At 53.3% G+C, this 26,436-nt stretch overlaps 1 protein-coding gene across 1 annotated transcript in view; it reads right to left on the bottom strand.

The window, feature by feature from the left end:
* LAMC3 (laminin subunit gamma 3) overlaps nucleotides 1-26,436 on the bottom strand; it is an 89,094-nt gene that overhangs the window by 6,108 nt on the left and 56,550 nt on the right. Inside the window, exons 14-25 of the mRNA XM_031654643.1 lie at nucleotides 22,001-22,246; nucleotides 20,684-20,837; nucleotides 19,866-20,008; nucleotides 19,125-19,303; nucleotides 17,063-17,204; nucleotides 15,723-15,928; nucleotides 15,234-15,310; nucleotides 12,639-12,773; nucleotides 10,965-11,112; nucleotides 8,857-9,006; nucleotides 5,315-5,417; nucleotides 1,466-1,665 (exon numbers count right to left, since the gene is read on the bottom strand). Of these exons, the coding sequence (XP_031510503.1) occupies nucleotides 1,466-1,665; nucleotides 5,315-5,417; nucleotides 8,857-9,006; nucleotides 10,965-11,112; nucleotides 12,639-12,773; nucleotides 15,234-15,310; nucleotides 15,723-15,928; nucleotides 17,063-17,204; nucleotides 19,125-19,303; nucleotides 19,866-20,008; nucleotides 20,684-20,837; nucleotides 22,001-22,246 (1,883 nt within the window). The remainder of the gene's footprint in view (nucleotides 1-1,465; nucleotides 1,666-5,314; nucleotides 5,418-8,856; nucleotides 9,007-10,964; nucleotides 11,113-12,638; nucleotides 12,774-15,233; nucleotides 15,311-15,722; nucleotides 15,929-17,062; nucleotides 17,205-19,124; nucleotides 19,304-19,865; nucleotides 20,009-20,683; nucleotides 20,838-22,000; nucleotides 22,247-26,436) is intronic.

Below are 26,436 nucleotides of genomic sequence, written 5' to 3'. Positions count from 1 at the left end.
ATGACAAGAGATCAAGCCAGGGAGCCCCTACAGCAAATTCAGCACTTTTCCTAGGCACCATAAAGACAGTTTCCTTGGTGTGTGAGCAACAGAACCAGCAACAGAGCTGGGGAGATATGCAATGATTAGAATTTGGCACCAATTTTTAAAAAGCCTAGTTAAAATCAGCCAGGGCTGGGTGCGGTGGCTCATGCCTATGGTCCCAGCACTTTGGGAGGCTGAGGCAGGAGGCTTGCTTGAGGCCAGAGGTTCAAGACCAGCCTGGGCAACATAGTGAGACCCCAGTCTTTCTCTTCCTTTCTTTTTTTTTTTTTCTTTGTTTGAGGCAGAGTCTTACTCTGTCGCCCAGGCTGGAGTACAGTGGTGCAATCCGGCTCACTGCAACCTCCACATCCCAGGTTCAAGTAATTCTTGTGTCTCAGCCTCCGGAGTGGTTGGGACTACAGGTGCGCGACACCATGCCCGGCTAATTTTTTTTGTATTTTTAGTAGAGACAGGGTTTTACCATGTTGGCCAGGCTAATCTCGAACTCCTGACCTCAAGTGACCTGCCTGCCTTGGCCTCCCAAAGTGCTGGGATTACAGGAGTGAGCCACCACACCCGACCGAGACTCCACAGCTCTACAAAAAAAAAAAAATTAGCCAGGCACAGTGGCACAGACCTGTAGTCCCAGTTACTCAGGAGGCTGAGGCAGGAAGGTCACTTAAGCCCGAGGGTTTGAAGCTGCAGTGAGCTGTGACTGTGCTACTGTACTCCAGCCTGGGCGACAGTCTCTACAAAACACACACACACACACACACACACACAAAACTTAAGCTGGGTGCAGTGGCTCATGCCTGTAATCCCAGCACTTTGGGAGGCCAAGGCAGGTGGATCACCTGAGATCGGAAGTTGGAGACCAGCCTGGCCAACATGGTGAAACCCCGCTCTACTAAAAATACAAAAATTAGCCAGGTGTGGTGGAACACGCCTATAATCCCAGCCACTCTGGGATCTGAGGCAGAAGAATCACTTGAACCCAGGAGGCAGAGGTTGCAGTGAGCTGAGATGGCACCAGTGCACTCCAGCCTGAGCCACAGAGTAAGACTCTGTCTCAAAAAATTAAGAAAAAAATTGAAAACAAAAAGGCAGGTAAAATAAATAAATGCAAACTTCAAAATAACAAAAAAGAAAAGAAAAACCTAGAAGTTTAGGCAGGAAAGCCAGCAGACCCAGGTGTAAGTCCTGGTTAAGTTCATCAGGCTGGCTGTACCTCAGCATTCTCACCTGTACAGTGGGGACAGCAATGACACCTATTTTGTGAGGAACCACAGGCTCACCCCCGTGAAGTCCCTGAGCTAAATGCCTGGGCCCACTGAGCAGTGAGTGAGTGTGGAGTCGTCAGCACGGATGTCGGGAAGGGGCCCACGGAAGGGCGGTCCCCCAGGAGGCAGGAGGCCACTGTTGTCACAGCCACCGCCCTGACCTTGGCACTGTCCTTGGCCAACACCTCTGCTTCTCTGCCTTTCTTCTTGGCACTGGAGGAAAGAGGGGCCGCGTTTCCTAGCATCCTCTCCGCCTGCGTGGTCTTCTTTCTCATGTCTGCAAGGAGTCTGTCCCTGACGGAGTCTGCCTTCCTCTGCAGTGCCGCCTGGTCCTTGGGCCGAGGAAACTGCAGCTTCATTCCTGCAAACCCGGCTGAGGCTGGGTCAGGGGAACTGGGCTCACACCTCCAGCGCCTCCCAGGCAGCCGCTGGCAGAGCTGCCTGGCTGGCCACAGACCCCTGGACGACGAGTGGAGGTTTGAGGTGCGTGCAACCTGCGTATCACCTTCTCAGGCTTATCCAGGAGGAAACAAAAGCAAGCAAGACACAGACATACTGCTCGGGGAATTTTGAGATGGGTATTCATTCTATTAGGATGTCTATTAAAGTCAAGGAATTACATGGTGGTCCATGCTGGGGCCAGGGATGGGGGCTAGCACAGTCCACGGCTCAGTCTGCTCAGCTCGGCATTTTCATGTACCGCCTATATCTAAACAATACTTTGAGGCAGTGTATAGTGATGGGTAAATCAACAAATGGTTCCTTACCATGGAAAACCAAGAGTCTGATGTAACTGGAAGGATGAGGAAGGACAGAGAAGGAGGGAGAAGTACCAGAAAATCTGGATAATGACATTGCAGAAACCAAATGTTCGATTGATCACTGAGCTCTCAAGCAATCAAGACAAAAAGGGAAATGTTACAACTGGTTTTTTTTTTTTTTGAGATAAGGTCTCCGCCCAGGCTGGAGTGCAGTGGAGAGATCTCAGCTCACTGCAACCTCTGCCTCACGGGTTTAAGTGATTTTCCTGCCTTAGCCTCCTAAGTAGCTGAGATTACAAGCGCACAACACCATACCCGGCTAATCTTTTTTTTTTTTTTTTTTAGTAGAGATGGAGTTTCACCTTGTTGGCCAGGCTGATTGCAAATTCCTGGCTTCAAGTGATCCACCCACCTTGGCTTCCCAAAGTGCTGGGATTACAGGTGTGAGCCACCACACCTGGTAGAAATGTTAGAATTCCCATAGATTTTATTATTCAGTAAGAAGCAGTTTCCTTCTTGGTAAACAAAGAGACTATTTCCTTTCCTTTCAGATAACATTCTAAGGGGAAATTTAGTCAGATGTGGTGGCTCACACCTGTAATCCCAGCTACTCTGGAGGCTGAAGCAGGAGGATCAGTCCAGGAGTTCGAAACCAGCCTAGGAAACATAGTGAGACCTCATCTCTACAAGACGACAAAAGCTTAGCTGGGCATGGTGGCACACACCTATAGACCTAGCTACTCATGAGACTGAGATGGAAGGATCACTTGAGGCCAGGAGTTGGAGGCTACAGTGAGCTATGATTGCACCACTGCACTCCAGCCTGGGTGACAGAGTGAGACCCCAACTCAAAAAAAAATTCTAAAGGAAGTTTATCATCAAAAGAAGTGATTACAGGCCGGGCGCCGTGGCTCACACCTGTAATCCTAACACTTTGGGAGGCTGAGGTGGGTGGATCACCAGAGGTCAGGAGTTCAAAATCAGCCTGGCCAAACTGGTGAAACCCCGTCTCTACTAAATATACCAGAAAAGGCCGGGCGCGGTGGCTCACGCCTGTAATCCCAGCACTTTGGGAGGCCGAGATGGGCAGATCATGAGGTCAGGAGATCGAGACCATCCTGACTAACACGGTGAAACCTCCGTCTCTACTAAAAATACAAAAATTAGCCGGGCGCGGTGGCGGGCGCCTGTAGTCCCAGCCACACGGGAGGCTGAGGCAGGAGAATGGCGTGAACCCGGGAGGCGGAGCTTGCAGTGAGTGGAGATCGCGCCACCGCACTCTAGCCTGGGCGACAGAGCGAGACTCCGTCTCAAAAAAAAAAAAAAAAAAAAAAAAAAACAAAAAAAAAAAAAAATAGCCGGGTATGGTGGTGGGCACCTGTAATCCCAGCTACTAGGGAGGCTGAGGCAGGAAAATCGCTCGAACCCAGGAGGCAGAGGTTGCATTGAGGCGAGATTGTGCCACTGCACTTCAGCCTGGGTGACAGAGACTATCTCAGGAAAAAAAAATAATAATAAATTACGGATTACAGTGGACAAAGTCAATTTTAAAATGAATGAAGCTTTCTAATGTTTGGGGGCATAGTATTATAGAATTGTTCTGCCCAGAAATTAGCTCTGCTTTGCTCCTTTTTACACAAAATTGATGTTTCTCAACATGTATTCTGTGGAACCCTAATTCTCCACGGTGTTAACAAACGTTAGGGGGAAGTGTCAATTAAGTTGAAAGTGAAGCAGGTTTCTTTATTACAGGCCTTCTCAGAGCCTTTAATATTCTCAAGTGTTCTCTGTAAGACCTCAAGAGGATGCTGCAGCCAGAGACAGTTCCTAAATTTATTTGAACACAAGCCCTCTCTTGGCAGAGCGTATCATAGGCTAGGAGACCCCTGGCCACACCCTGGGGAAAACTGCTCCACAGTTGACTTCGTGAATTTTCCTTTTATCCTGAACACCAGCGGAGCACAGCCCAGCTGGTGTAAGAGGGGGTGTCTCTAAAATGGGATCAGAATGGGAAAAAGAGCCTGGGGTTAGAGGTTTGAGGTGAGCCCTCTTGTGGATTACGGGAGCAGTGCAAGGAAATTTCCATCCACTACAAAGAACGTTCTCATTCTCAGAACCCCGACAATGAGAAGGTAAAACCTTGTAAGGTAGTGAGATCCCCATTGTAGGAGACAGGCAAGCTGAGGGTGGATGAGTCTACTTCCAGGTATGAGATTTGCACCAGATGACCGTAAGACCTCTTATCATTCTAATGTTCTAAGATCCTAACATTCCATCCTTATAAGTCATTGAATGTACCTTTTTCTAAATATGACTCTAGATACTTAAGCATACACGGCCATGCCTTTCCCACAGGAAGTCCCCAAACGATGGGTGACTAGGACTTCAAGCTGCCAGGAAGCTGGGGAACAGGACCACTGACAGCCCATCCTCTGCCCCCGAGGGGCTGGGTCCACAGCTAGAGCTCCATCTCTTCTCGGCAATGGGCAGGGTTGGGGAGGGAGGCCACAGAACCAAGACAACAGCAGAAGCCTGACTTCTGGCCTCAGACCCCAAGAGACATCTGGGGTTCAGAGTATGTTCCTTATCCAGCCTGTTGGATAAGGAGCCACAAATAAAGGGTGAGGGGGCTTCTCTCTGGAGCAAATTGGATATCACAGAAGCCCATTGCACAGGTGGGTACTTGTAGAATTGTAATACTTGCTGGCTTCTATTCCCAGCTCAGCTCTGACCCAGGGATGAATAGCAATTCCTTTCCTCAGCCTACCCATCTGCAAAATGGGGGCGCTTGGCCCTATTTTCCTAAAGTTCAAAAAAAGGCCCGGAATGGCATCAACCCATAGCCCCTTCTAAAGAGAAACTCCATCCCCTTCCCATAGCCCCAACCCAACATTGGACCCGGACAGCCATATTTGTACCAGATAACTAACTGGAGCCCGGGCCAGAGTGGACTTGACCTGGGTGGACAGCCAATGATGTCAGAGTCTCCTCTCACTTGGTCTGGAGGGGCTCTGCGTGTGGTCTGATGACCTGGGGTGTATAGGATAGCCACATGGGCAAGTCCAAGGTGAGTGATGTATGAGATGGGGCAGGATCCTGAGAGGTGGAGGGAAAGTCCACTTGGCTTCATTAAACCCACAAGACCAGACTCCTGTCCCCTGCAAGCCTGCCCTGGCTGAGGCGAGAGCTGAGTGGCTGTCAGGGGCGTTTGTGCATCACAGAGCCTAGTGGTCAGCTGGACTCACGTACCTTCCAGGTCAGCCAGCAGAGTCCTGGCTCCCATGACGGTCACTGTGGCAGCCTGGACAGACGAGGAAGCCTGGGTCAGGGCGGTTCTGGCCTCCTGGTGTAGCTGGAGAGAGACGAGGAGAGGCTGGGCAGCTGGCTCCACAGGTACAGGGCCTGGGGGCAGCTCAGTGGGCACCAAACCCACATATATGGGTGCCCAAGTCATCACCAAATCCCTGACTCTGGGCCACGCTGTCCACCAGGAGCACCTGATCTGTGCTATTATATAAAAGTTGAACCCTGAATATCTCCCAAGAGATACCTGTCCACAAAAATCCCAAAGGAAAACTGAAACACTAGGATTAAAGGAATGAGAATAGCCAGGCGCAGTGGCTCATGCCTGTAATCCCAGCACTTTGGGAGGCCAAGGCGGGCAGATCATGAGGTCAGGAGATCGAGACCATCCTGGCAAACACGGTGAAACCTTGTCTCTACTAAAAATACAAAAAATTAGCCGGGCGTGGTGGCCGGCGCCTGTAATCCCAGCTACTTGGGAGGCTGAGGCAGGAGAAAGGCGTGAACCCAGGAGGTGGAGCTTGCAGTGAACCGAGATCGCGCCACTGTTCCACTGCACTCCATCCTGGGTGACAGAGCGAGACTCCGTCTCAAAAAAAAAAAAAAAAAAAAAAAAGAATGAGAAGAACACCTGAACATCTCTTCCAAACATGTTCTATTGGCCATGCACAGGGGCTCTTGCCCATAATCCCAGCACTTGGGGAGGCTGAGGTGGGCAGATCACTTGAGGTCAGGAGTTCGAGACCAGTCTGGCCAACATGGTGAAACCCTGTCTCTACTAAAAATTAAAAAAGAAAAATTAGCTAGGTGTGGTGGTGCATGCCCGAAATGCCAGCTACTCAGGGAGGCTGAGGCAGGAGGATGGCTTGAATCTGTGGGCAGAGGTTATAGCGAACCGAGATCAAGCCACTACACTGCAGCCTGGGTGGCATAAAGACTCCATCTCAAAAAAAAAGAGAAGAGGAGAGGAGGGAAGAGAAGAGGAGAAGAGAGGAGAGGAGAGGAGAAGAGAGCAGAGGAGAGGACAAGACTGCTCTATCTCAGCAAGTGGATGTGAAAATCACAAATCTGTTTATGACACACCTTGACTTACAGAAAATCAGTTTCTTCCCCACTGCCATTCAACAGGACTAGATCCACTGAAAGAATTTGGCTTTGATGGATGAGTGGGTAAACAAAATATGCTTCATCCACACACTGGAATATGACCAAGCCTTAAAAAGGGAGGAAGTATAGATCCAGGCTGCAAGGCAGGTGAACCCTGAAAAGATGATGCTAATAGGAGGAAGCCTGACACCATCGGTACGTATTACATGATTCCGTTTCTGCGAAAGTGCTGGACGAAGGAAATCTACAGAGACAGAGAACAGAGCGGAGGCTGCCAGGGCCTCGGGAGTGGAAATGAGGAGTGACTGCTGAGTGCGCATGGGGTTAGGGGTGGTGAAAATGTTCTGAAACTAGACTGAGGTAGAGGTGGCACAACTTTGTGAATGTGCTAAAAGCCATTTAATCTAAAATGGGTGTTTGTATGCCATGTGAATGTCACTGTAATAAGAATAAATAGTAGGCCGGGCGCGGTGGCTCACCCCTGTAATCCCAGCACTTTGGGAGGCCAAGGCGGGCGAATCACAAGGTCAGGAGATCGAGACCACGGTGAAACCCTGTCTCTACTAAAAATACAAAAAATTAGCCGGGCGCGGTGGCAGGCGCCTGTAGTCCCAGCTACTCGGGAGGCTGAGGCAGGAGAATGGCGTGAACCCGGGAGGTGGAGCTTGCAGTGAGCCGAGATCGCGCCACTGCACTCCAGCCTGGGCAACAGAGCGAGACTTAGTCTCAAAAAAAAAAAGAATAAATAACTAGTAGAGTTTGAGGAGCCGCCTAGTACTACCTCAGGCCTATTCTGATTGCTCATGGGGCGGGGAGGAGGACAAAGGTATGAGTGCTGTGGTGGGGTGAGGCATCAGTACACGCTGGGGCCTGGCCCTGACTCCTGGGGAAGTCACCTCACTTCCTGGCACCCTCACCCTGGACGAGGGCAGTGGACCAGATCAGCAGGTGCTACCCCAGGGCAAAGCCAAGCTCCCCAGGTAAGTGCCAGACACTGGGCTCTGCTCTTCAGATACATTCTCACGCCTCACAGACAGCCCCCTTATCCTGTCTTTAAAAGGAATGGAAGCCGGGCGCGATGGCTCACGCCTGTAATCACAGCACTTTGGGAGGCTGAGGCGGGGGGATCACCTGAGATCAGGAGTTCAGCCTAGACAACATGGTGAAACCGCATCTCCACCAAAAATACAAACATTAGCTGGACGTGGTGGTGCGGGTCTGTAATCCCAACTATTCTGGAGGCTGAGGCAGGAGAATTGCATGAACCTGGGAGGCAGAGGCTGCAGTGAGCCAAGATCGCACCACTGCACTCCAGCCTGGGCGACAGAGTAAGAGTCTGTCTCAAAATAAATAAATAAATAAATAAATAAATAAAATAATTAATTTAAAAAAAAAAAGGAATGGGGCTGGGTGTGGTGGCTCATATCTATAATCCTAGCACGTTGGGAGGCCGAGGCAGGTGGATCACTTGAGGCCAGGAGTTCAAGACCAGCCTGGCCAACATGGTGAAACCCCATTTCTACTAAAAATACAAAAAAATTTAACTAGACACGGTGGCACGCACCTGTAGTCCCAGTTATTCTGGAGGCTGACGCAGGAGAATCACTTGAACCCGGGAAATGGAGGTTGAAGTGAACTGAGATTGCACCACTGCACTCCAGCCCGGGCAATAGAGCAAGACTCTATTTCAAAAACAAAATTAAAAACAAACAAAAATATCGGTACAGCTGCCTTGGAAAGTGGCCACTTCTCTGCAGCTTTAAAATGAGCCATGAATGAACTAGAGAATGAACTAATGAATGGAGGCATGAGCGAGAACCATCCCAGGATGGTGGGTGTGGCCCGCATGCTGCTGGTGCTGTCCTCTGTCGGTCTGTCCATCGTTTCTTCTCAGGGTATCAGGGTCCCCTCCCCTGCCTCAGGCTGCGTGTGGAGTTTTGCAGGAGGTCCCGCAGGGATGGACAGAGATATCTTTTTTTTTTTTTTTTAAGACAGAGTCTCACTCTGTTGCCAGACTGGAGTACAGTGGTGCAATCTCAGCTCACTGCAACCTCCGCCTCCTGGGTTCAGCAATTCTCCTGCCTCAGCCTTCCAAATAGCTGGGACTATAGGTGTGTGCCACCACGCCTGGCTAATTTTTTGTATTTTTAGTAGAGACGGGGTTTCACCATGTTAGCCAGGTTGCTCTCGATCTCCTGACCTTGTGATCCACCCACCTCGGCGTCCCAAAGTGCTGGGATTACAGGCGTGAGCCACTGCGCCCGGCAGGACAGAGCTACTTCTGTCTCTGCCCTTCTCCCTCCCGCAACCCTGACCCCAGATCACCTTCAGGGTAACCCCAACCTCTCCCAGGTCCCCCGCTTTGAAGCACAAGAGCTGACCTGTGTGAGGGGCTCTGTTTGCCGTAGCGCTGCCTGGGCAGCAGCATGGAGGGTTCGGGCAGCCTTGGTGGCCATGTGCTGTTGTGACGCAACTGTCTTCTCCAGGATCTTCGCCTTCAGGCTCAGGTCTTCAGCCCAGGACTTCTGAGGCTGCAGGGAGACGGTGGGCTCAGGCAGGGCCTGGCAGGAAGGGCAAGTGGCGGATTCTCTACTTAGGGGAGGTGCCCTGCTGGACTGAGGCATCGGGTCTGCCCCTGGCTGCCAGCCCAGAATCCCAAGCCTCCTGAAAACCTGATGAGCTAGCTGATGCCCCAGGGAGCTCGGAAGCCCAGAGGCAGGAATAGCAGGGGTGGGGCTTTGTGTGGACCCCAGGAGGCAGAGGGGCCAGGGCAAGAGGAGCCAGGCTGGGGAACCCCTCACTTGGGGCTCGGATGACAGCCCTACCAATTTCTAGCTGTGTGGCCTTGAGCAACCCAGCCAACCTCCCCGACCCACACTGCTTACTGCAAAGTGGGAACGCTTCCTCAGCTCCACAGTCCTGAACTGAGACCTGGGGACTGGATGGCTTCAGAATGCAGAATTTCCCAGACTTTAGAGGAGAACTGTGCAGGTACTACATACGATCGAACACCCTCCGTGGTGTTGGAAGCAGAACCTGGGCTCGAACACACTAACAGCTGTGCATCCCTCTCCAATGCAGTGGGAGGAGCAAAGACCTCAAACAGGCAGCCTTGGGCATCGATCTGGGTTAGCATTTGTCCCAAATGCATTTGTATAAGCTGAATTCTTTCATGTTCAGTTTCGGAGTTTTGGGATTTCAGGGTTACTGAATCGACACAATGGACCTGACTCACACAGAGGTGATGAGTATAAGGTGATGGGCACAGAGGGGCCGGCCAGCTACCTCGTGCATTGCTCCCCAATCTCTGTCCAGCTCCCATGGGAGGAGCCTTGAAATAACCTAATGGGTGAGTTCCATGTGACAGACTGAGGCTTAGGGAAGGGAAGTCCTTGGCCGAGGTCACAGAGCTGGAGTGGCAGAGCTGGAATTGCATCCTGTGTCCATCTGATGACATTGCTAATGTCATTGTAAGGAGGAAGAGGCCCCAGCCTTGACATTATCATCAACAGAGAATGGTTGGGTTCTGACTCTGCCAAGCCCCATAGATAGGTTATATCATTTGACTTAGCTGTGATATAGTTAAAAATAAGCCACGTCACCGGCCTCTGCCCGGGCCCCACTGGTTTCTCCAGATGCTATAATAGGTTTGTTTGTTTGGTTGGTTTTTTCCTCTTTTTTGAGCTGGAGTCTCTCTCTGTCACCAAGGCTGGAGTGCAGTGCTGCAATCCTGGCTCACTGAAGCCTCTGCCTCCCAGGTTTAAGCCATTCTTCTGCCTCAGCCTCTCTAGTAGCTGGGGTTACAGGCACATACCACCACACCTAGCTAATTTTTGTATTTGTTTTTTGAGACGGAGACGCTCTGCCGCCCAGGCTGGAGTGCAGTGGCCGGATCTCAGCTCACTGCAAGCTCTGCCTCCTGGGTTTACGGCATTCTCCTGCCTCAGCCTCCCGAGTAGCTGGGACTACAAGCGCCCGCCACCTCGCCTGGCTAGTTTTTTGTATTTTTTTTAGTAGAGACGGGGTTTCACCGTGTTAGCAGGATGGTCTCGATCTCCTGACCTCGTGATCCACCCGTCTCGGCCTCCCAAAGTGCTGGGATTACAGGCTTGAGCCACCGCGCCCGGCCAATTTTTTTATTTTTTTTTGAGACGGAGTCTCACTGTGTCTCCCAGGCTGGAGTGCAGTGGCGCGATCTCGGCTCACTGCAAGCTCCGCCCCCCGGGTTCACGCCATTCTCCCGCCTCAGCCTCCCAAGTAGCTGGGACTACAGGCGCCCGCTACCGCGCCCGGCTAGTTTTTTGTATTTTTAGTAGAGACGGGGTTTCACCATGTTAGCCAGGATAGTCTCGATCTCCTGACCTTGTGATCCATCCGCCTCGGCCTCCCAAAGTGCTGGGATTACAGGCGTGAGCCACCGTGCCCAGCCTCCAGCTTCTATAATAGATCCTCCCGACCCCACACAGAGCTCTGAGACAACTGAGCTGACCAGAGCTCCCGGGGAAGCCAGCAAAGCCAGGTACGGGGCTGTATCTGCGCCAACTTGCTGCACCGCGGCCAACACGCTTTCCGCTTCAGGCAGCACCTCTGCCATAGCCGTCCCCAGTGCTTTCTGGGCCGCCTGGACCTCCTGGTACCTGGGAGGAAACAGAGGCCATGGAGCTGGGTGCAGAACTAGCCCTCCCCATCCCTGTCTGGGTCCCAGGCTGGAGCCATTGGTTTGCAAAGGCCTCTGCCAACTTCCCAGGCAGAATAACCCTCTGTGGGGACGGTACAGCTGCCTCGGAAAGTGGCCGCTTCTCTGCAGCTTTCAAATGAGCCAGACGGGCTGTGAAAGGGCCACATTCTTGTTTCCGCATCATTCACTTCAGCCACACTTTGCTGAAAGGGCTCTGCTTGGTTTCCACTCAAGAATCACATGTTTGCAAATGTTTGGCTCTTCTGGGTGAATGGCGAAGAGGAAAATGCCCCGTGAAGTGGGGAGCACAGTGGCCCCGGCCCTGGTCCTGGCTCAGCCATGCCCTTTCCGGAGACCTTGGGCACATCCTCACCACGGATGAAATGGAGAGCCCTGGGCTACAGAATCTCTGTGGGCCCTTTTGCCCTGATGAGCCTGTGGTCTATAACCAATCAGCTAGGATGGATTTTCTGTCCTGACCAGCTGTCCACACCCTATCCCACCCATTCCTCCCTGACAAGGGCACTGCTGGGGTGGAGACCTCTGGCTTCCCTTCCATCCTTTACACCTCCTTAAAGAGCCAGTGCCCTGCCCCGGAGTGGGTCATGTGACCTCCCCCAGCCATGCCGACTGGCTCAGGGCAAGACATCTGATCTTTTTTTTTTTTTTTTTTTTGAGACGGAGTCTTGCTCTGTGCCCCAGGCTGGAGTGCAGTGGCGCGATCTCGGCTCACTGCAAGCTCCGCCCCCCCGGGTTCACGCCATTCTCCTGCCTCAGCCTCCTGAGTAGCTGGGACTACAGGCGCCCGCCACCTCGCCCGGCTAATTTTCTTGTATTTTTAGTAGAGACAGGGTTTCACCGTGTTAGCCAGGATGGTCTCGATCTCCTGACCTCGTGATCCGCCCGTCTCGGCCTCCCAAAGTGCTGGGATTACAGGCTTGAGCCACCGCGCCCGGCCAAGACATCTGATCTAAACGGAGCCAATCCCATTCTCGTTTAGGAGTGTCAAGGGGCTCAGCAAGATGTTGGGGAGTCTCCATGGACCTTTAAACTGAGAAGGACAGAAGGGGTCACCAAAGCAGAGAAGCAGAGCCGGCTGTCTGCAGAGGCAGAGAAAGAAGCCGGTGCCGCAGAGGAGCGCAGAGGAGCTACCCTGGGCTGGGGCGCAGGGGCCAGGGGGCGCTCAGGGAATGCTGCAGAGGGAGAGCGAGGTATCTGTTGCTCTGGGTTTCAGTTCTCGTCCCTTCTCTTGAAGAGACTGAGTTGCACTCCCCCTCCCAGGCAAAAGTGGGTTACTGCGACTCACCACCGAGTGGCCCAAGACCCTGTGGCCCCATTCCCAGCAGGACGCAGACCCAAGACACCAACGACAAAGAATGTCGGGACTCAAGGGAGCTAGCCCTGGAAACAGCAGCCTCTGGCTAGGCCCTGTCGGCTCCAGGAGGCCAACCCTAAAGTTTCTACCCACACCTGGGGAGGCCTCACCTGTCCTCCAGGTCCCGCTGGGTCTCCAGGGCCATCCTTCCCTCCAGCAGACTCCAGAGAAGCGCGTAGCTGGTGTTGGAGGCGAGCAGGGCCCTCTGAGCAGTGGCTGCAATCTTGGTGGCGGTGTCTCTGTGGCTGTGTGAGGACACCCACCTGAGCATCACCAAGGGCTCGCAGGGAAGGGGCCCAAGACCAGAACTACGCCCCCTACTACACAGGCCTCCTGCTGCCCCAAACAGAAGACAGCCACAAAGACAGGTACTTTTTTTTCCATCTTTCTGTGTTACACGTTTCAAGGACAGGAAAGGTACTCCATGCCCTGTTCCTGTTACATAGAGACATGGAGTTTGTGTCTGTTGTCTCGGCATAAGGATTAATAGGATTTTTTTTTTTTTTTCTGAGACAGAGTCTCACTCTATTGCCCCGGCTAGAGTGCAGTCATGTGATCTCAGCTCACTGCAACCTCCCTTCCCGGGCTCAAGCGATTCTCCTACCTCAGCCTCTCGAGTAGCTGGGATTACAAGTGTGCACCAGCTAATTTTTGTATTTTGGTAGAGACGGGGTCTCACCATGTTGGCCAGGCTGGTCTGGACCTCCTGTCCTCAGGCGATCCACCTGCCTCGGCCTCCCAAAGTGCTGGGATTACAGGCTTGAGCCACCGCGCCCGGCCCTATTTTTTTCTTTTTAAGAGATGGAGTCTTACACTGTTGCCCAGGTTGGAGTGCAGTGGTGCCATCACAGCTCACTGCAACCTCAACCTCCTAGGCTCAAGGGTTCCTCTCGCCTCAGTCTTCCAAGTAGCTGGGACTACAGGTGTATGCCACCATGCCCAGCTAATTTTTTAAATTATTTTGTAGCCATGGGGGTTTCACCATCTTGTCTAAGTTGGTCTGTAACTCCTTGCCTCAAGCGATCCTCATGTGTCGGCCTCCCAAAGTGCTGGGAATACAGGTGTTAGCCACTGTGCCTGGCCAATAGGACATTTTATCACACATGAAAGCATCTCAGTTTGGACAATAAATTGTACAGTCACCCCGATATAGACAGCATAGAAGAGAGTGGTCACAACAGCTTGGGTTTGAATCCTGGCTTTATTGCTTCCAAACTGTGTGTCCTTAGGAAGCTCCTTAACTTCTCTGAATGTTTTCCCATCTGTAAAATGAGTCTAAGGTCCCTGGAGTGTAGCTAAAGGAGAAAATTGTCACAGATCCTGTGTTTTTAGGATCTTAAGCTGCTTTTCTTTTCTTTTCTTTTTTTGAGATGGAGTCTCACTCTGTTGCCCAGGTTGGAGTGCAGTGGTGTGATCTCAGCTTACTGCAACCTCTACCTCCCAGGTTCAAGCAATTCTCCTGCCTCAGCCTCCCAAGTAGCTGAAATTACAGGCACCCACCACCATGCCTGGCTAATTTATGGACTTTTAGTGGAGATGGGGTTTTACCATGTTGGCCAGGCTCGTATGGAACTCCTGACCTCAAGTGATCCACCTGCCTCAGCCTCCCAAAGTGCTGGGATTACAGGTGTGAGCCACTGTGCCTGGCCTTAACCTGCTTCCTTTTTTTTTTTTTTGAGACGGAGTCTCGCACTGTTGCCCAGGCTGGAGCGCAGTGGCCGGATCTCAGCTCACTGCAAGCTCCACCTCCCGGGTTCACACCATTCTCCTGCCTCAGCCTCCTGAGTAGCTGGGACTGCTGGCGCCTGCCACCAGGCCTGGCTAACTTTTTTATATTTTTAGTAAAGACAGGGTTTCACCGTGTTAGCCAGGATGGTCTTGATCTCCTGACCTCGTGATCCACCTGCCTTGGCCTCCCAAAGTGCTGGGATTACAGGCGGGAGCCACCATGCCCGGCCTTAAGTTGCTTCTTAAAGGCAGTGGATGAAACAACCCAATGTCTGTGAATGGAAGATGGATAAACAACATGTGGCATTTCCATACAACGGGATATTATTCAGCTGTAAGAGGAGCAAAGCACCCATCCAGGCCTCGATGTGGATGAGCCTTGAAAACACTGGGCTAAGAAGCTAGTGGTAAAAGGTGACACACTGTGTGATTCCACTTCTATGAGACGCCCAGAATAGGCAAATCTATAGAGACAAAAAGCAGAGCAGTGGTTCCAGGGCCTGGGGGGGTAAGGAGAAACGGGGGCTGATGGCAGATGGGTCCAGGGGTGTTTTTGGGATGATGAAAATCCTACAATTGGCTGTGGTGATGGCTTTGCAACCCTGAGAATATAGGGAAACCACTGAATTACACAGTGAGACAGAGTCTCACTCTATTGCCCAGGCTGGAGTGCCGTGGGTAAAGGCCTCTGTATAGTGTGAACTATACCCCCAGTATAATAACTTGTATATTATACAACTCTCACAAAGAGAAAGCAGGCAGATGCTCTCCGACGCCTTCAGTCAACCAAGCTTTGCCCCCAACATCTCTGGACTCACCTTGCCTGCCCCTCCACATACTGGTGACACTGCCCCCACCAGACAGCTCTTGTAATATCTGATCCCAACTTCTGGGTGGGGGCACCTGTGGGGCTGACTCTGACTCAGGAACCCCCAGGAGAAGGGCCAGGCACAACCTCACCATGTCTTGGGACTCACCTCCTGGCGAGGGCACGGGCCTCTGTGGCCAGGTGGCTCCATTTGGTGGGTTGGCCGGGACCATCCTGGGGAATCTCCTGTAGAAAGAAGAGGAAGAGAGGAGGAAACTGACTTCCCGTCCCCAAAGGGCAAGGGCCACATCTGGCCCAATTGTGAGGCAGAACTGGATAGCACCAGTCATTCTATAAATGCACAAAGCTGGCCACGACATCGGCATCCAGTGAGCGGAGTCCGAGGATGCAGAAACACCAATAAGGATGCTGCCCACCACTTACTGTGCATTCAGTCTACTCGGAACATGCCTCGCCCTTTGCAAATGTCCTCTCGCTGAATCCGCAGAGGAGGTACTGTGTGATCCCCATTTTGCAGATGAAATTGAGCCTCCCAAAGTAGGGAGTCATACCCAAGGTTACTAGGTCAATGGGAAGGCTGGGGCAGGGACCAATGCCCAGGCTTGGTGTGTTTGGGTAGGGGGGTCCCCTGGGATACCAGAGACGCGAGAATGGCAGCTGCGTGCAGAATCTCCTCTTCCGAGGACTCCAGCACTGCCTCCAGGTCTGCCAGCTGGGTGCAGGTCTTCTGGGCTCCGGCCTGGGCACAGTGGGCACCCTTGCTCAGCCTCTGCAGCTGCTCCCGAGAGGCCTTCACAGCACCCTCGAGGCCCATCATCTGCTCCAGGAAGGCTTCCCGAACCCCTATGGGAAGCCCACAGCCCGGGGGTCACAGAGTGGTGGAGACGTCACACAAAAGCCCCCACCCCCAGGGGTCCCCTTCTGTGCCCTCCATTCCCCAGGCATCAGCAGCCCCAAGTACCAACAGGTAGTCCCAAAGGCAGAGTCTCCCCATTTTCCAGATGCAGGCTGAGGCCCAGAGAAGGCAAACATGACCCAAGGTCCCACCCACAGTCAGTCAGTCACACACAGGGACCAGGAGAGACCCAGACCTTCTGGGGCCACACAAGCAGTTCTGGACCCCTCAAATCAGCTCTAATTCACCATGTGGCTCACGTGGGCATTTTAAGACATGGTATCTGATAGCCCCTATTTCCACAGTGAGTCCTGCTAACAGGTTCTCAGCTCGCCTCTGTCTGGCTGCTAAAGGAGTGCGGCGCTTATACACATAAAACTTCACAAAGTAATCCAATCCATTTCCGCGCCTTTCCAGGTCCCAAGGCCAAATTCCTCCTGGCTTCAGTGACAGGTCCCTTCTTTTTTTTTTTTTCCTTCCCTCCTTCCCTCCCTCCCTCCGTCCTTCCCTGCTTCCCTCCTTCTCTCCCTCCCTCCTTCCCTGCTTCCCTCCTTCCCTGCTTCCATTCGTAGAAACAAGGTCTTGTTATGTTGCCCAGACTGATCTCAAACTCCTGGGCTCAGGCAATCCTCCTGTCTTGGCCTCCCAAAGTACTAGGATTACAGGAATGAGCCACCACACCCGGCCCTCCTTCTTTTTTCTTATTTACTCATTTATTAATATTTTCTATGAAATTAATATTTCTATGCACTGTGCTGAGCTACGGCAGTGAGCAAAACGGCCCAGAATCAAGACAGCAAGATGTTCCCAGTCGAGCCTCTGGAGCAGCGCCTTGTGACCCCTTGTGAAGGGAGTGAATAAATGAATGAGCCCAGCCCCATCCTCACTGAACTTAGAGTCTGGTTAGGGCAGGGGCATGGGGACAAGGATTGATATTCATAAAATTACAGGTGGGCTAGGGACATTGAAGGAGAGGCCCATGGCAACAGGGTTGTGTTGTGAGGGTCCCCGACAAGACCAGACAGCAGGCACTGGGGGCCTCCCCTTGCCTCCCACCCTCCCACTCTGCGCTCCCGCTGTACCTGGAAGCAGGTGGTGGCCCTGGTAGATGTCCCCCCTTGGGGCCTCTCCCAGCAGAATGTCTAGTGGTCCCCAGGGACTGCCACAGTTGGACCCTTGCAGCCACCCCTCCATCAAAGTCAGTTTGGCCTTCAGCTTGGCTGCCTGGAGACGACAGGAAGAAAAGGTGTATGAGGCTGCTGGCATGCAGGTCCTGCCCAGACACTCCCCCCGGCTTCTACCCTGCCACTCTCCCTGTGGGTTCCCTTCTCCAAATCCTCCCCTGGGCCTCAACACTAAGGGTATGCCGCACCCCTGAGAGCCAACCGTGCCCACCCCATGGTAGCTGTCCCTTCCCCTCCCATCCCCACGGCACCTGTTGACACCGCTGACCATACTGCTGTCCTACCTCGAAGGGAGAGAGGAAGGGATGGGAAGGGATGCCTCATAAGGATTTCTGTCTGTCCTGTTCGCTGTGTTCCCAGGACGCCACACGGAGAAAGCACGCTATGGACACTGGCTGAATGTGCTATGAACGTCCCCTAGCCCCGTCTTTTCATCAAACAATAATTGCATTTACAGAGCACTTCCTTGGAGCCAGTCTCAGCACGAATGCCTGCCACGCCCCGGTCTGATTCCCCCTGTCACCGCTCTAAGTGGCCGGCACAGGTCCCAGGCCCTGTCCGCCATTCCCAAGTCCAAAATGTTCTGAAAAGCCACAAGGTGTTCCATTCCTCACTCGAGAGCGAAACCTGAACTGAAATAAACCTGTTCTGAAAAAGGCTACTTGTGGTCTTCATTTACCCACTTGGCGGAAATAGTCATCTGTTTTCCTGCCTAAATATCACCGGGCTTGACTCTGGGGGCTGCCCATTCACAGTGGGGGATTACGTGATATTCAGTGTGGCATGTCTTTTTTTTTTTTTTTTTGAGACGGAGTCTCGCTCTGTCGCCTAGGCTGGAGTGAGTGGCGTGATCTGGGCTCACTGCAAACTCCGCCTCCCGGGTTCACACCATTCTCCTGCCTCAGCCTCCCGAGTAGCTGGACTGCAGGTGCCCGCCACCTCGCCTGGCTAGTTTTTTGTATTTTTTAGTAGAGACGGGGTTTCACCGTGTTAGCCAGGATGGTCTCGATCTCCTGACCTCGTGATCCGCCCGTCTCGGCCTCCCAAAGTGCTGGGATTACAGGCTTGAGCCACCGCGCCCGGCCTTTTTTTTTTCTTTTTTGAGACAGAGTCTAGCTCTGTCACCCAGGCTGGAGTGCAGTCGTGATCTTGGCTCACTGCAACCTCCGCCTCCCAGGTTCAAGCAATTCTCCTGCCTCAGCTTCCCGAGTAGCTGGGATTATAGGTGCGCACCACCCCCACCTGGCGAATTTTTGTATTTTTAGTAGAGACGGGGTTTTACCATGTTGTCCAGGCTGGTCTCAAACTCCTGACCTCATGATCCGCCCGCCTCAGCCTCCCAAAGTGCTGGGATTACAGGAGTGAGCCACAGCACCCGGCCTTCAGTGCATGCCATCTTATCTTTCTACAATGCCACACATTCTGAAAGCTGGCCCCACTGGTTTCTAGAAAAGGATTGCAGGCCTAACTATCTCCAGTCTGGAGTAGGAGAGAGACTGAGGCTTACCAAGGCTGTTGCCTGCCCAGACACATGATAATGAACGGAGTCGGGGGAGGGGAACCCCAATGGGTTAACCCTAGAGCTTGAACTCCTGACTCCAGCACCACCCACCTCCCCACTCAGAATCACCTCCTGTTAACCCTCTTTACCAAGGGGTCATCTGTGGTCTCATCCCCACTGACCCTGAGAAGGTGAGACCCCAGCCCGGCATGGTCGGGAAAGGCAGGTGACAAGAGTCACCTTTCCCCCATCCACCCAGAGCAGGGGAAGGGCCGAGGTGAGGGTTGAGCCAGGCTGGAACAGGCCCGAAGCTGGGTGGGCATAGGGAGAAGGTGGGTGATGGGCTTGCAAGGCCTGAGCTCTGGGGGTAAGCAGGCAGTTCCTGGTGCCCGGCATAGAGCTGGCACTTGCTAGGGATACAGAATGAATGGAAAGTTGAGTGGGTTTGGGCAGACTCACCTCCTCCTTCACCAGGGCATAGCAGGACGGGCATTCCTGGCAGTGTGTGCCATCTGCCGTGAGGAAGAAGTTGTCGTGGCAGCGGTCACATTTGTAGCCCTCGAAGCCAGGCCTGCATATGCAGGTGCCGTTCTCGTGGCACTGGGCTGAGGCAGCGCCCAGTGGGGAGCACCTGCAGGCTAGAGGGGCCAGGGGCAGTGGGTGCTCGGTTCTGGGTGTTCCCAGAACACCCTGGGCAGCATCAAAACCAGATTCCTGGGCCCTTCCCTGGAGATTCTGATTCAGAAGATTGAAGGTGGCACAGAGCCTGGCTTATTCCAATGTTCCCTGGGGATCTGAGGACCAACCAGGTTTAGCAACTGCCAATGCAGCCCAACTCTACAGGTGAGGAAACTGAGGCCCAGAGAGTGACATGATGGCCCCAGGCACACAGGCACTTAATAGCGGCATCTGGGACTACATTTCTGGCCGGCATGAGGATGCTGGCAGGCTGCAGAGGGCCAGACACTTGGGCGAGAGTCACAAGCACAGCCCTGCACCCACCGCTCTGGGTTCATGTGATGCTGCTCTCCTGGTCACCGCCACAAAAGCAACTCCCTCCATGCTTCTGGCTGCTCTCAGGACCCTGTCCCGTATCTGACCATCCTTTCCTGCTGCACCCATCTTCCCCATCCGTCATCTCTGCCCAGAGACCTCAGGCCCCATCCTTCAGGCAGCCCGGGAAGGACCCAGCCTCCTTACCCCGGCAGCCCTTGATGGAGAAGCCAAAGAAACCCAGCTGGCATCTGTCACAGGCCTGGCCTGTGACACCTGGGCGGCAGGTGCACTGTCCAGTCTTGGGATGGCACTGGTCCTCCTGGGAGCCCAGCGGGTGACACTTGCAGCTGTGATAAGGGAAGGAACTGGGTCTGAGGCAAGCTCAGGGCCACTTCTGGCCCAGCCTCTGCCAGCTGCAGCTGGCTGGGGCCTCAGATCACAGCCCTCTGCTGACAAGACCCCATCTCCTCTTGGTGCGTGGCACAGCTTCCCCAGCTGTGCTCTGGAAAGCACGAGTCTCCCTGGATGCTCGGGGAGAAAAGATAAAATAAGGCTATGGGGACAAACATGTCTCGGGGAGACTATACGCCTCTGTTGGAAAGTCACGATGCAATCAGCATAGCAAGGGCTCTGAGAAGTCCTGCAAGGAAGAAACCTGTTTGTCCCACTTGGTGTTTCCCTGGAGTCCTCCACTGTTCCCTAAGGACGCTTGTCTAAGGTGCTACTGTGGCCAAAAGGCCACACAGTGACAGTGTCACTGAGAAGGGAATCAGAGACCAAACCGGCCGCCTGCCCACCTGGACATCCCTTAGGGCTGCTCTTGGCCTGCATCCTAGGCTGGCAGGACCATGAGTCCGATGCCAAGAGTCCATCCCTTTGCCCCTCTTTGGCAAAGGGCACAACGTGCCTGGCAGTGGGCCTAGGACAACACCTTCTGAACCAGGCCCCTCCCTGGGGGCTGCCTGGTGCCCTCTTCCATCCTGGCGAGGTCCCCAGGGCTCCAGCAGTCTCACCCTACTTACCTCCGGCAGCCCCTCCCAGGCTGGAGGTCGAAGAAGCCAGGGTAGCAGCGGCTACAGTCCCGTCCAGTCACGTGAGGCAGGCAGGAGCACTGGCCTGTCACTGGGTCGCAGGGCATCTGCTCACTGACCGAGCCCTGTGGGTGGCAGCTGCAGGCTGGGGGCAGGAGCAGGAAGGGGTGTTGGCAACAATGCAGTGTCTGTTCTACCTTTGGGGGTCCAACAGAGGCAGAGGAGATGGGGGAGCCTCCAGAGATGATACTGCATGTTCAGCCCAGATTCCAACGCCCCTGCTGGAAAAAGGCTCCAGGGCCGAGCTCCAGCCTCAGCCCATTGACTATAACCTTAGAGGGACAGCTCAGGACGGTCATGGCGGCAGACAGTCCTTCTGAGCCTGCCCTGAGCCCTGGCAGGCTGCAGAGGGCCAGAGACTTGGGTGAGGGTCACAGGCACAGCCCTGCACCTAAGGCTCTGGGTCCCGTGACCCTGCTCTCCTGGCCACCGCCAGGGGATCATCTCATTCTGGGCCAGAGCTGTGTTTCCTGCAGGGGTTCCATAAAAAGAGAGTGAGCAGGCCGGGCACGGTGGCTCACGCCTGTAATCCCAGCACTTTGGGAGTCCGAGGCTGGCGGATCACAAGGTCAGGAGATCAAGACCATGGTGAAACCCCGTCTCTACTAAAAATACAAAAAATGAGCTGGGCGCGTTGGTGGGCGCCTGTAGTCCCAGCTACTCGGGAGGCTGAGGCAGGAGAATGGCGTGAACCCAGGAGGCGGAGCTTTCAGTGAGCCAGGATCGCGCCACTGCACTCCAGCTTGGGTGACAGAGCGAGACTCCGTCTCAAAAAAAAAAAGAGAGTGAGCAGGAGCCAGCAGCTGCGGCGTAGGAAAGGGCTCCAAGCACATCAGTGTGGGGCGAAGGCTGAGCTTCCACCCTGCAGGGCTCTGGGAACCTCCCGGGGGCTAAATGTTAACTGAGGCGATGCGGGGAAGCATGGCCTTGGAGACCCGGCGCAGGGCGATCACCGGGTCAGCCATATGTGCTAACTGCAGAGCGGGAGGTAAGCCGCAGACTATCCGGGCTTTGGAATCAGAGTTTATAAGATCTCCTGGCTGAAAGAGACCCTGGAGAGGGGCAAACCCCTGTGCTTTCTGGACACGGAGACAGGGAAGGGGAGTGACCTGTCTGAGGCTGGATGGCCTTGCAGAGGGGCCAGCTGGTTCCGGTGGGTTCCTCAGCCACCCCTTCTGGGTCCTGAGCCAGGGCAGAGGAGAAGGGGCCCACTGTGCGCCACCCCGGGGACTGGAGGTGGGTACTCACGCTTGCATTTGTCTGCGGGCCGAGGGACCAGGGCGCTTCCGTAGAAACCTTCACGACAGTGCTCACAGTGGTCACCCGCGGTGTTGTGCAGGCAGCGCAGGCAGTGGCCAGACAGGGGGTCACAGTTGCCCACGGCATTGGGGTCCACATTCCCGCTGCACTGGCACTGGTAGCAGGGCTGGGGGGGCCCCGAGAGCCCCAGCGGGTCCCCAAAAAAGCCATCATCACAGACCTCACAGCGCCGCCCTGTGTGTAGAGGGAGCACGTGTGAGGAACGCAGTCAGCTGGGCCCACCAGGGATGAGGGTGGGTGTGAAGCAGAGCAAGCGTCCCTCCAGCCTCCCCGGGGCAAAGCACAGGCTTGGGCAGGAGGACCTGGGACCAGCTCCCAGTGGCTGCCCACAGCTATGTGGTCCTGGGTAAGCCACTGCACCTCTAGGAATTCAGGTTCCTCTTTTCTAAAGTGGGGACAACAATGGCGGCTCCCCACAGGACTGTGACATAATTTGTGAAAAGCGCTTAACATCCGGCCTGACATGTAGTAAGCACTCAGCAGCAGTGGCTGTCATCACATATCTGTCCTCACACCCTCATCATCATCGTCGCCATCATCTTCACCATCACCACTATCCCCATCAGTACCTCAACCATCATCATGACCTTCCTCATCATCATCTTTTATTATTATTATTATCAAGATGGAGTCTCACTCTGTCACCAGGCTGGAGTGCAGTGGTGCGACCTCGGCTCACTGCAACCTCTGCCTCCTGGGTTCAAGTGATTCTCCTGCCTCAGCCTCCGTAGTAGCTGGGATTACAGGTGCACACCACCATGCCTGGCTAATTGTTGTTGTTGTTGTTGTTTGAGATGGAGTCTTGCTCTGTCTCCCAGGCTGGAGTGCAGTGGCACAATCTCAGCTCACTGCAAGCTCTGCCTCCTGGGTTCACCATTCTCCTGCCTCAGCCTCCCAAGTAGCTGGGACTACAGGCGCCCGCCACCTCGCCCGGCTAATTTTTTGTATTTTTAGTAGAGACAGGGTTTCACCGTGTTAGCCAGGATGGTCTCGAGCTCCTGACCTTGTGATCCGCCCGCCTCAGCCTCCCAAAGTGCTGGGATTACAGGCGTGAGCCACCACGCTTGGCTATTTTTATTATTTTTTGAGACGGATTCTCGTTCTGTCACCCAGGCTGGAGTGCAGAAGCACAATCTTGGCTCACTGCAACCTCCACCTCTGGGATTCAAGCAATTCTCCTGCCTCAGCCTCCCAAGTAGCTGAGACTACAGGCATGTGCCACCATGCCTGGCTAATTTTTTTGTATTATTAGTAGAGATGGGGTTTTGCCATGTTGGCCAGGCTGGTCTCAAACTCCTGACCTCAGGTGATCTGTCCACCTCAGCCTCCCAAAGTGCTGGGATTACAGGCGTGAGCCACCACACCTGGCCTTCATCATCATCTTGATCATCATCTTCCTCATCATCTTGACCATTATCCTCATCCTCATCACCTGCTTCATCCTCTTGTTGACCATCACCTTCATCTTCATGATCTTGACCATTATCCTCCTCATCATCACCTTCATCACCATTGTCATCTTGACCATTATCTTCACCATCATCACCTTCTTGACCATTACCCTCATCATCACTCATGGTCGCCTGTGGTGTTGTGAGCCAGCGCAGGCAGTGGCCAGACAGGGGGGTCACAGTTGCCCACAGAATTGAGGTCCACATTCCCACTGCACTGGCACAACTGTCATCGTCACCTTATCTTTATCATCACCTCATTGTCATCATTCTGATCATTATCCTCATTTTCTTCATTACCATTGTCTTGATCACCCTCTTCCTCACCTTCTTTATTGTCACCATCCAACGTCAGTCACCTGCTTCTCCTGGTCCTCTTCCTCATCCCCCTCTTAGCTGGGTGGATTTTCCTGTGCAGTCCCTGGCCCCTTTACCTTTTCTGCTTCTCATGTTTCCTGAACTTCCTCTAGACTGTGCATTGCAGATCCTGCCCTGCTTTCTGGGTTTGACTTGGACTTTCTGGCTCATCTTCCAGCCCCCAGGTCACTGTGAGCCACAGAAGAGATGCTATGTGAGGGGGCTTTTGGAGGGTGGTTCTAGGGATCCACTCTGGACACAGATGGAGCATGAAAGAACATACTTGTTCCAAGTGCTTCATGTGGTATCGGCCACTCTTTATAAACATGTCCATCTCTCTGCCTATCTCTACACGAAACCAATGTCAGGCCCAAGTAATAGCCACGGTCCCCTGGACGTGACAGGAATGCTGCCTTGCGCACATTATTATTTTTTCTTTTTTTTTGAGATGGAATCTTGCTCTGTCGTTCAGGCTGGAGTGCAATGGCATGATCTCGGCTCACTGCAACCTCCATCTCCAGGGTTCAAGTGATTCTTCTGTCTCAGCCTCCCAAGTAGCTGGGATTACAGGCACGCACCACCATACCCAGCTAATTTTTGTATTTTTAGTAGAGACGGGGTTTTGCCATGTTGGCCAGGCTGGTCTTGAACTCCTGATACCAGGTGATCCACCTGCCGTGGCCTCCCAAAGTGCTGGGATTACAGGTGTGAGCCACCGTGCCTGGCCACTTACATGTTTTTTTCACGTTCCTCTTGACATTTTTACACTGCTCCAACATTACAATGAGTATGTACATTTATTTCTATTTTTTCATTTATTTTTTCTGAAGTTACTAAGTCAGTCAAGAGTACGTACTAATTTTATAATTAAAAAATAGCTGCTGCCATTGTGAAGAATAGTTGTGAGCTCCTTGTGTCCTCAAAAGTCATTGGCCAGTTGAAATGAAGTTAATGGTACTGGCCGGGCATGGTGGTTCACTCCTATAATCACAGCACTTTGGGAGGCTGAGGTGAGTGGACCACTTGAGGCCAGGAGTTCGAAACCAGCGTGGTCAACACGGCAAAATCCCATCTCTACTAAAAATACAAACATTAGCCAGGCGTGGTGGCGAGTGCCTGTAATCCCAGCTACAGGCAGGAGAATCTCAGCTACAGGCAGTTGAGGCAGGAGAATCGCTTGAACTTGGGAGGCGGAGGTTGCAGTGAGCTGAGATTGCGCCGCTGCACTCCAGCCTGGAGGACAGAGCCAGACTCCGTTTCCAAAGAAAATAACTTAATAGTGCTAAGGGCAACCCTGAAAAGGGAAAGGGGGAATGGAATGGAACGGAACGGAAAGGAAAAGACAAACTGGAACAGAGGTCAAGGTCGAGGCTAGCACCCGCCTTGTGGATTCTAAAATAGAGATAAAATAAGACAGGAAAGGGGGAGATTGAAATTGATGATGAAGAATGAGCCCCATGGTTAAGTGGCCATTCACCTGGAACCAGGTGGGGACAGCTCACAGGGCAGGAGGCAGCTCTGGAGGTCCTGGGAAGGGCTGCAAGGGGCCAGGATGGCAGGCAGGAGTCATCCCGGGACAAGTGAGAATCAGGACTTGACCTCGGTCAATCCTGACTCAGACGTCCCCAGGTGAGCTCTCGGTGTGCCAGGCCCTCCCAGGACCTAGGGGACACTGGCGTGGGTAAGAAGGGTAGTGGCAGAAGGTCCCAGGTCTAAGGTCCACTCCAGGTGACCCTCCCTCCCAAGGGTGGTCCCCTCTGCACACAGCACTGCCTGCTCCCCTGAAATCCTCCCTCAGGTAGGTCTCAGCCTGGGTCCGCCTGAGCTTCTCTAACTGTCCATTCTCACTGGCCTCGCGCATGTCTGCAAGCCAGGGAAGCCACAGTCGGGAGCTAGAAAATGTAAGGAAGATAATGAGAATGGAGGGACAGCATGGTGGCCAGTGGGGTGCAGGGTCCTGCGGTGCAATCTCCGTCCCTTGGTTCCTGAGCTCCTGGCTCTGTGGCCATCCACCCTGCCCTGTTGGCTGTTGGCTGCCAGAGAACTGCTTTCAGAACGGTCCCAGTGAAAGCACACGGCATTTGACAAATCAATTTAATGCAGCCACAAGTACCAAAAGCAAAATCAGATGTCTAGGAATCTTAAAAACATTACACTGCGTGAAACAAGCCAGACCCAAGAAAACAAACACTATATGGTTCCATTTAAATGGAATACTGGGAGCAGTCAAATTCATAGAGACAGAGAAGAGAACAGCTGTTATCAGGGGCTGGAGGGAGGAGAGGCTATTCAACAATTTTTTTTTTTTTTTTAAATTATTTTGAGATGGAGTCTTGCTCTGTTGCCCAGGCTGGAGTGCAGTGGCACACTCTTGGCTCACTGCAAACTTCACCTCCTGGTTTCAAGCGATTCTCCTGTCTCAGCCTCCTAAGTTGCTGGGATTACAGGTGCCTGCCACCACTCCCAGCCAATTTTTGTATTTTTAGTAGAGATGGGGTTTTGTCATGTTGGCCAGGTTAGTCTTGAACTCCTGACCTCAGGTGATCCACCCGCCTT

Source organism: Papio anubis, chromosome 13, assembly GCF_008728515.1.
Source record: "Papio anubis isolate 15944 chromosome 13, Panubis1.0, whole genome shotgun sequence".
NCBI lineage: Eukaryota > Metazoa > Chordata > Mammalia > Primates > Cercopithecidae > Papio > Papio anubis.
Note: the sequence above shows the minus strand (reverse complement) of the source record. Positions and strands in the feature narration are given on the sequence as shown.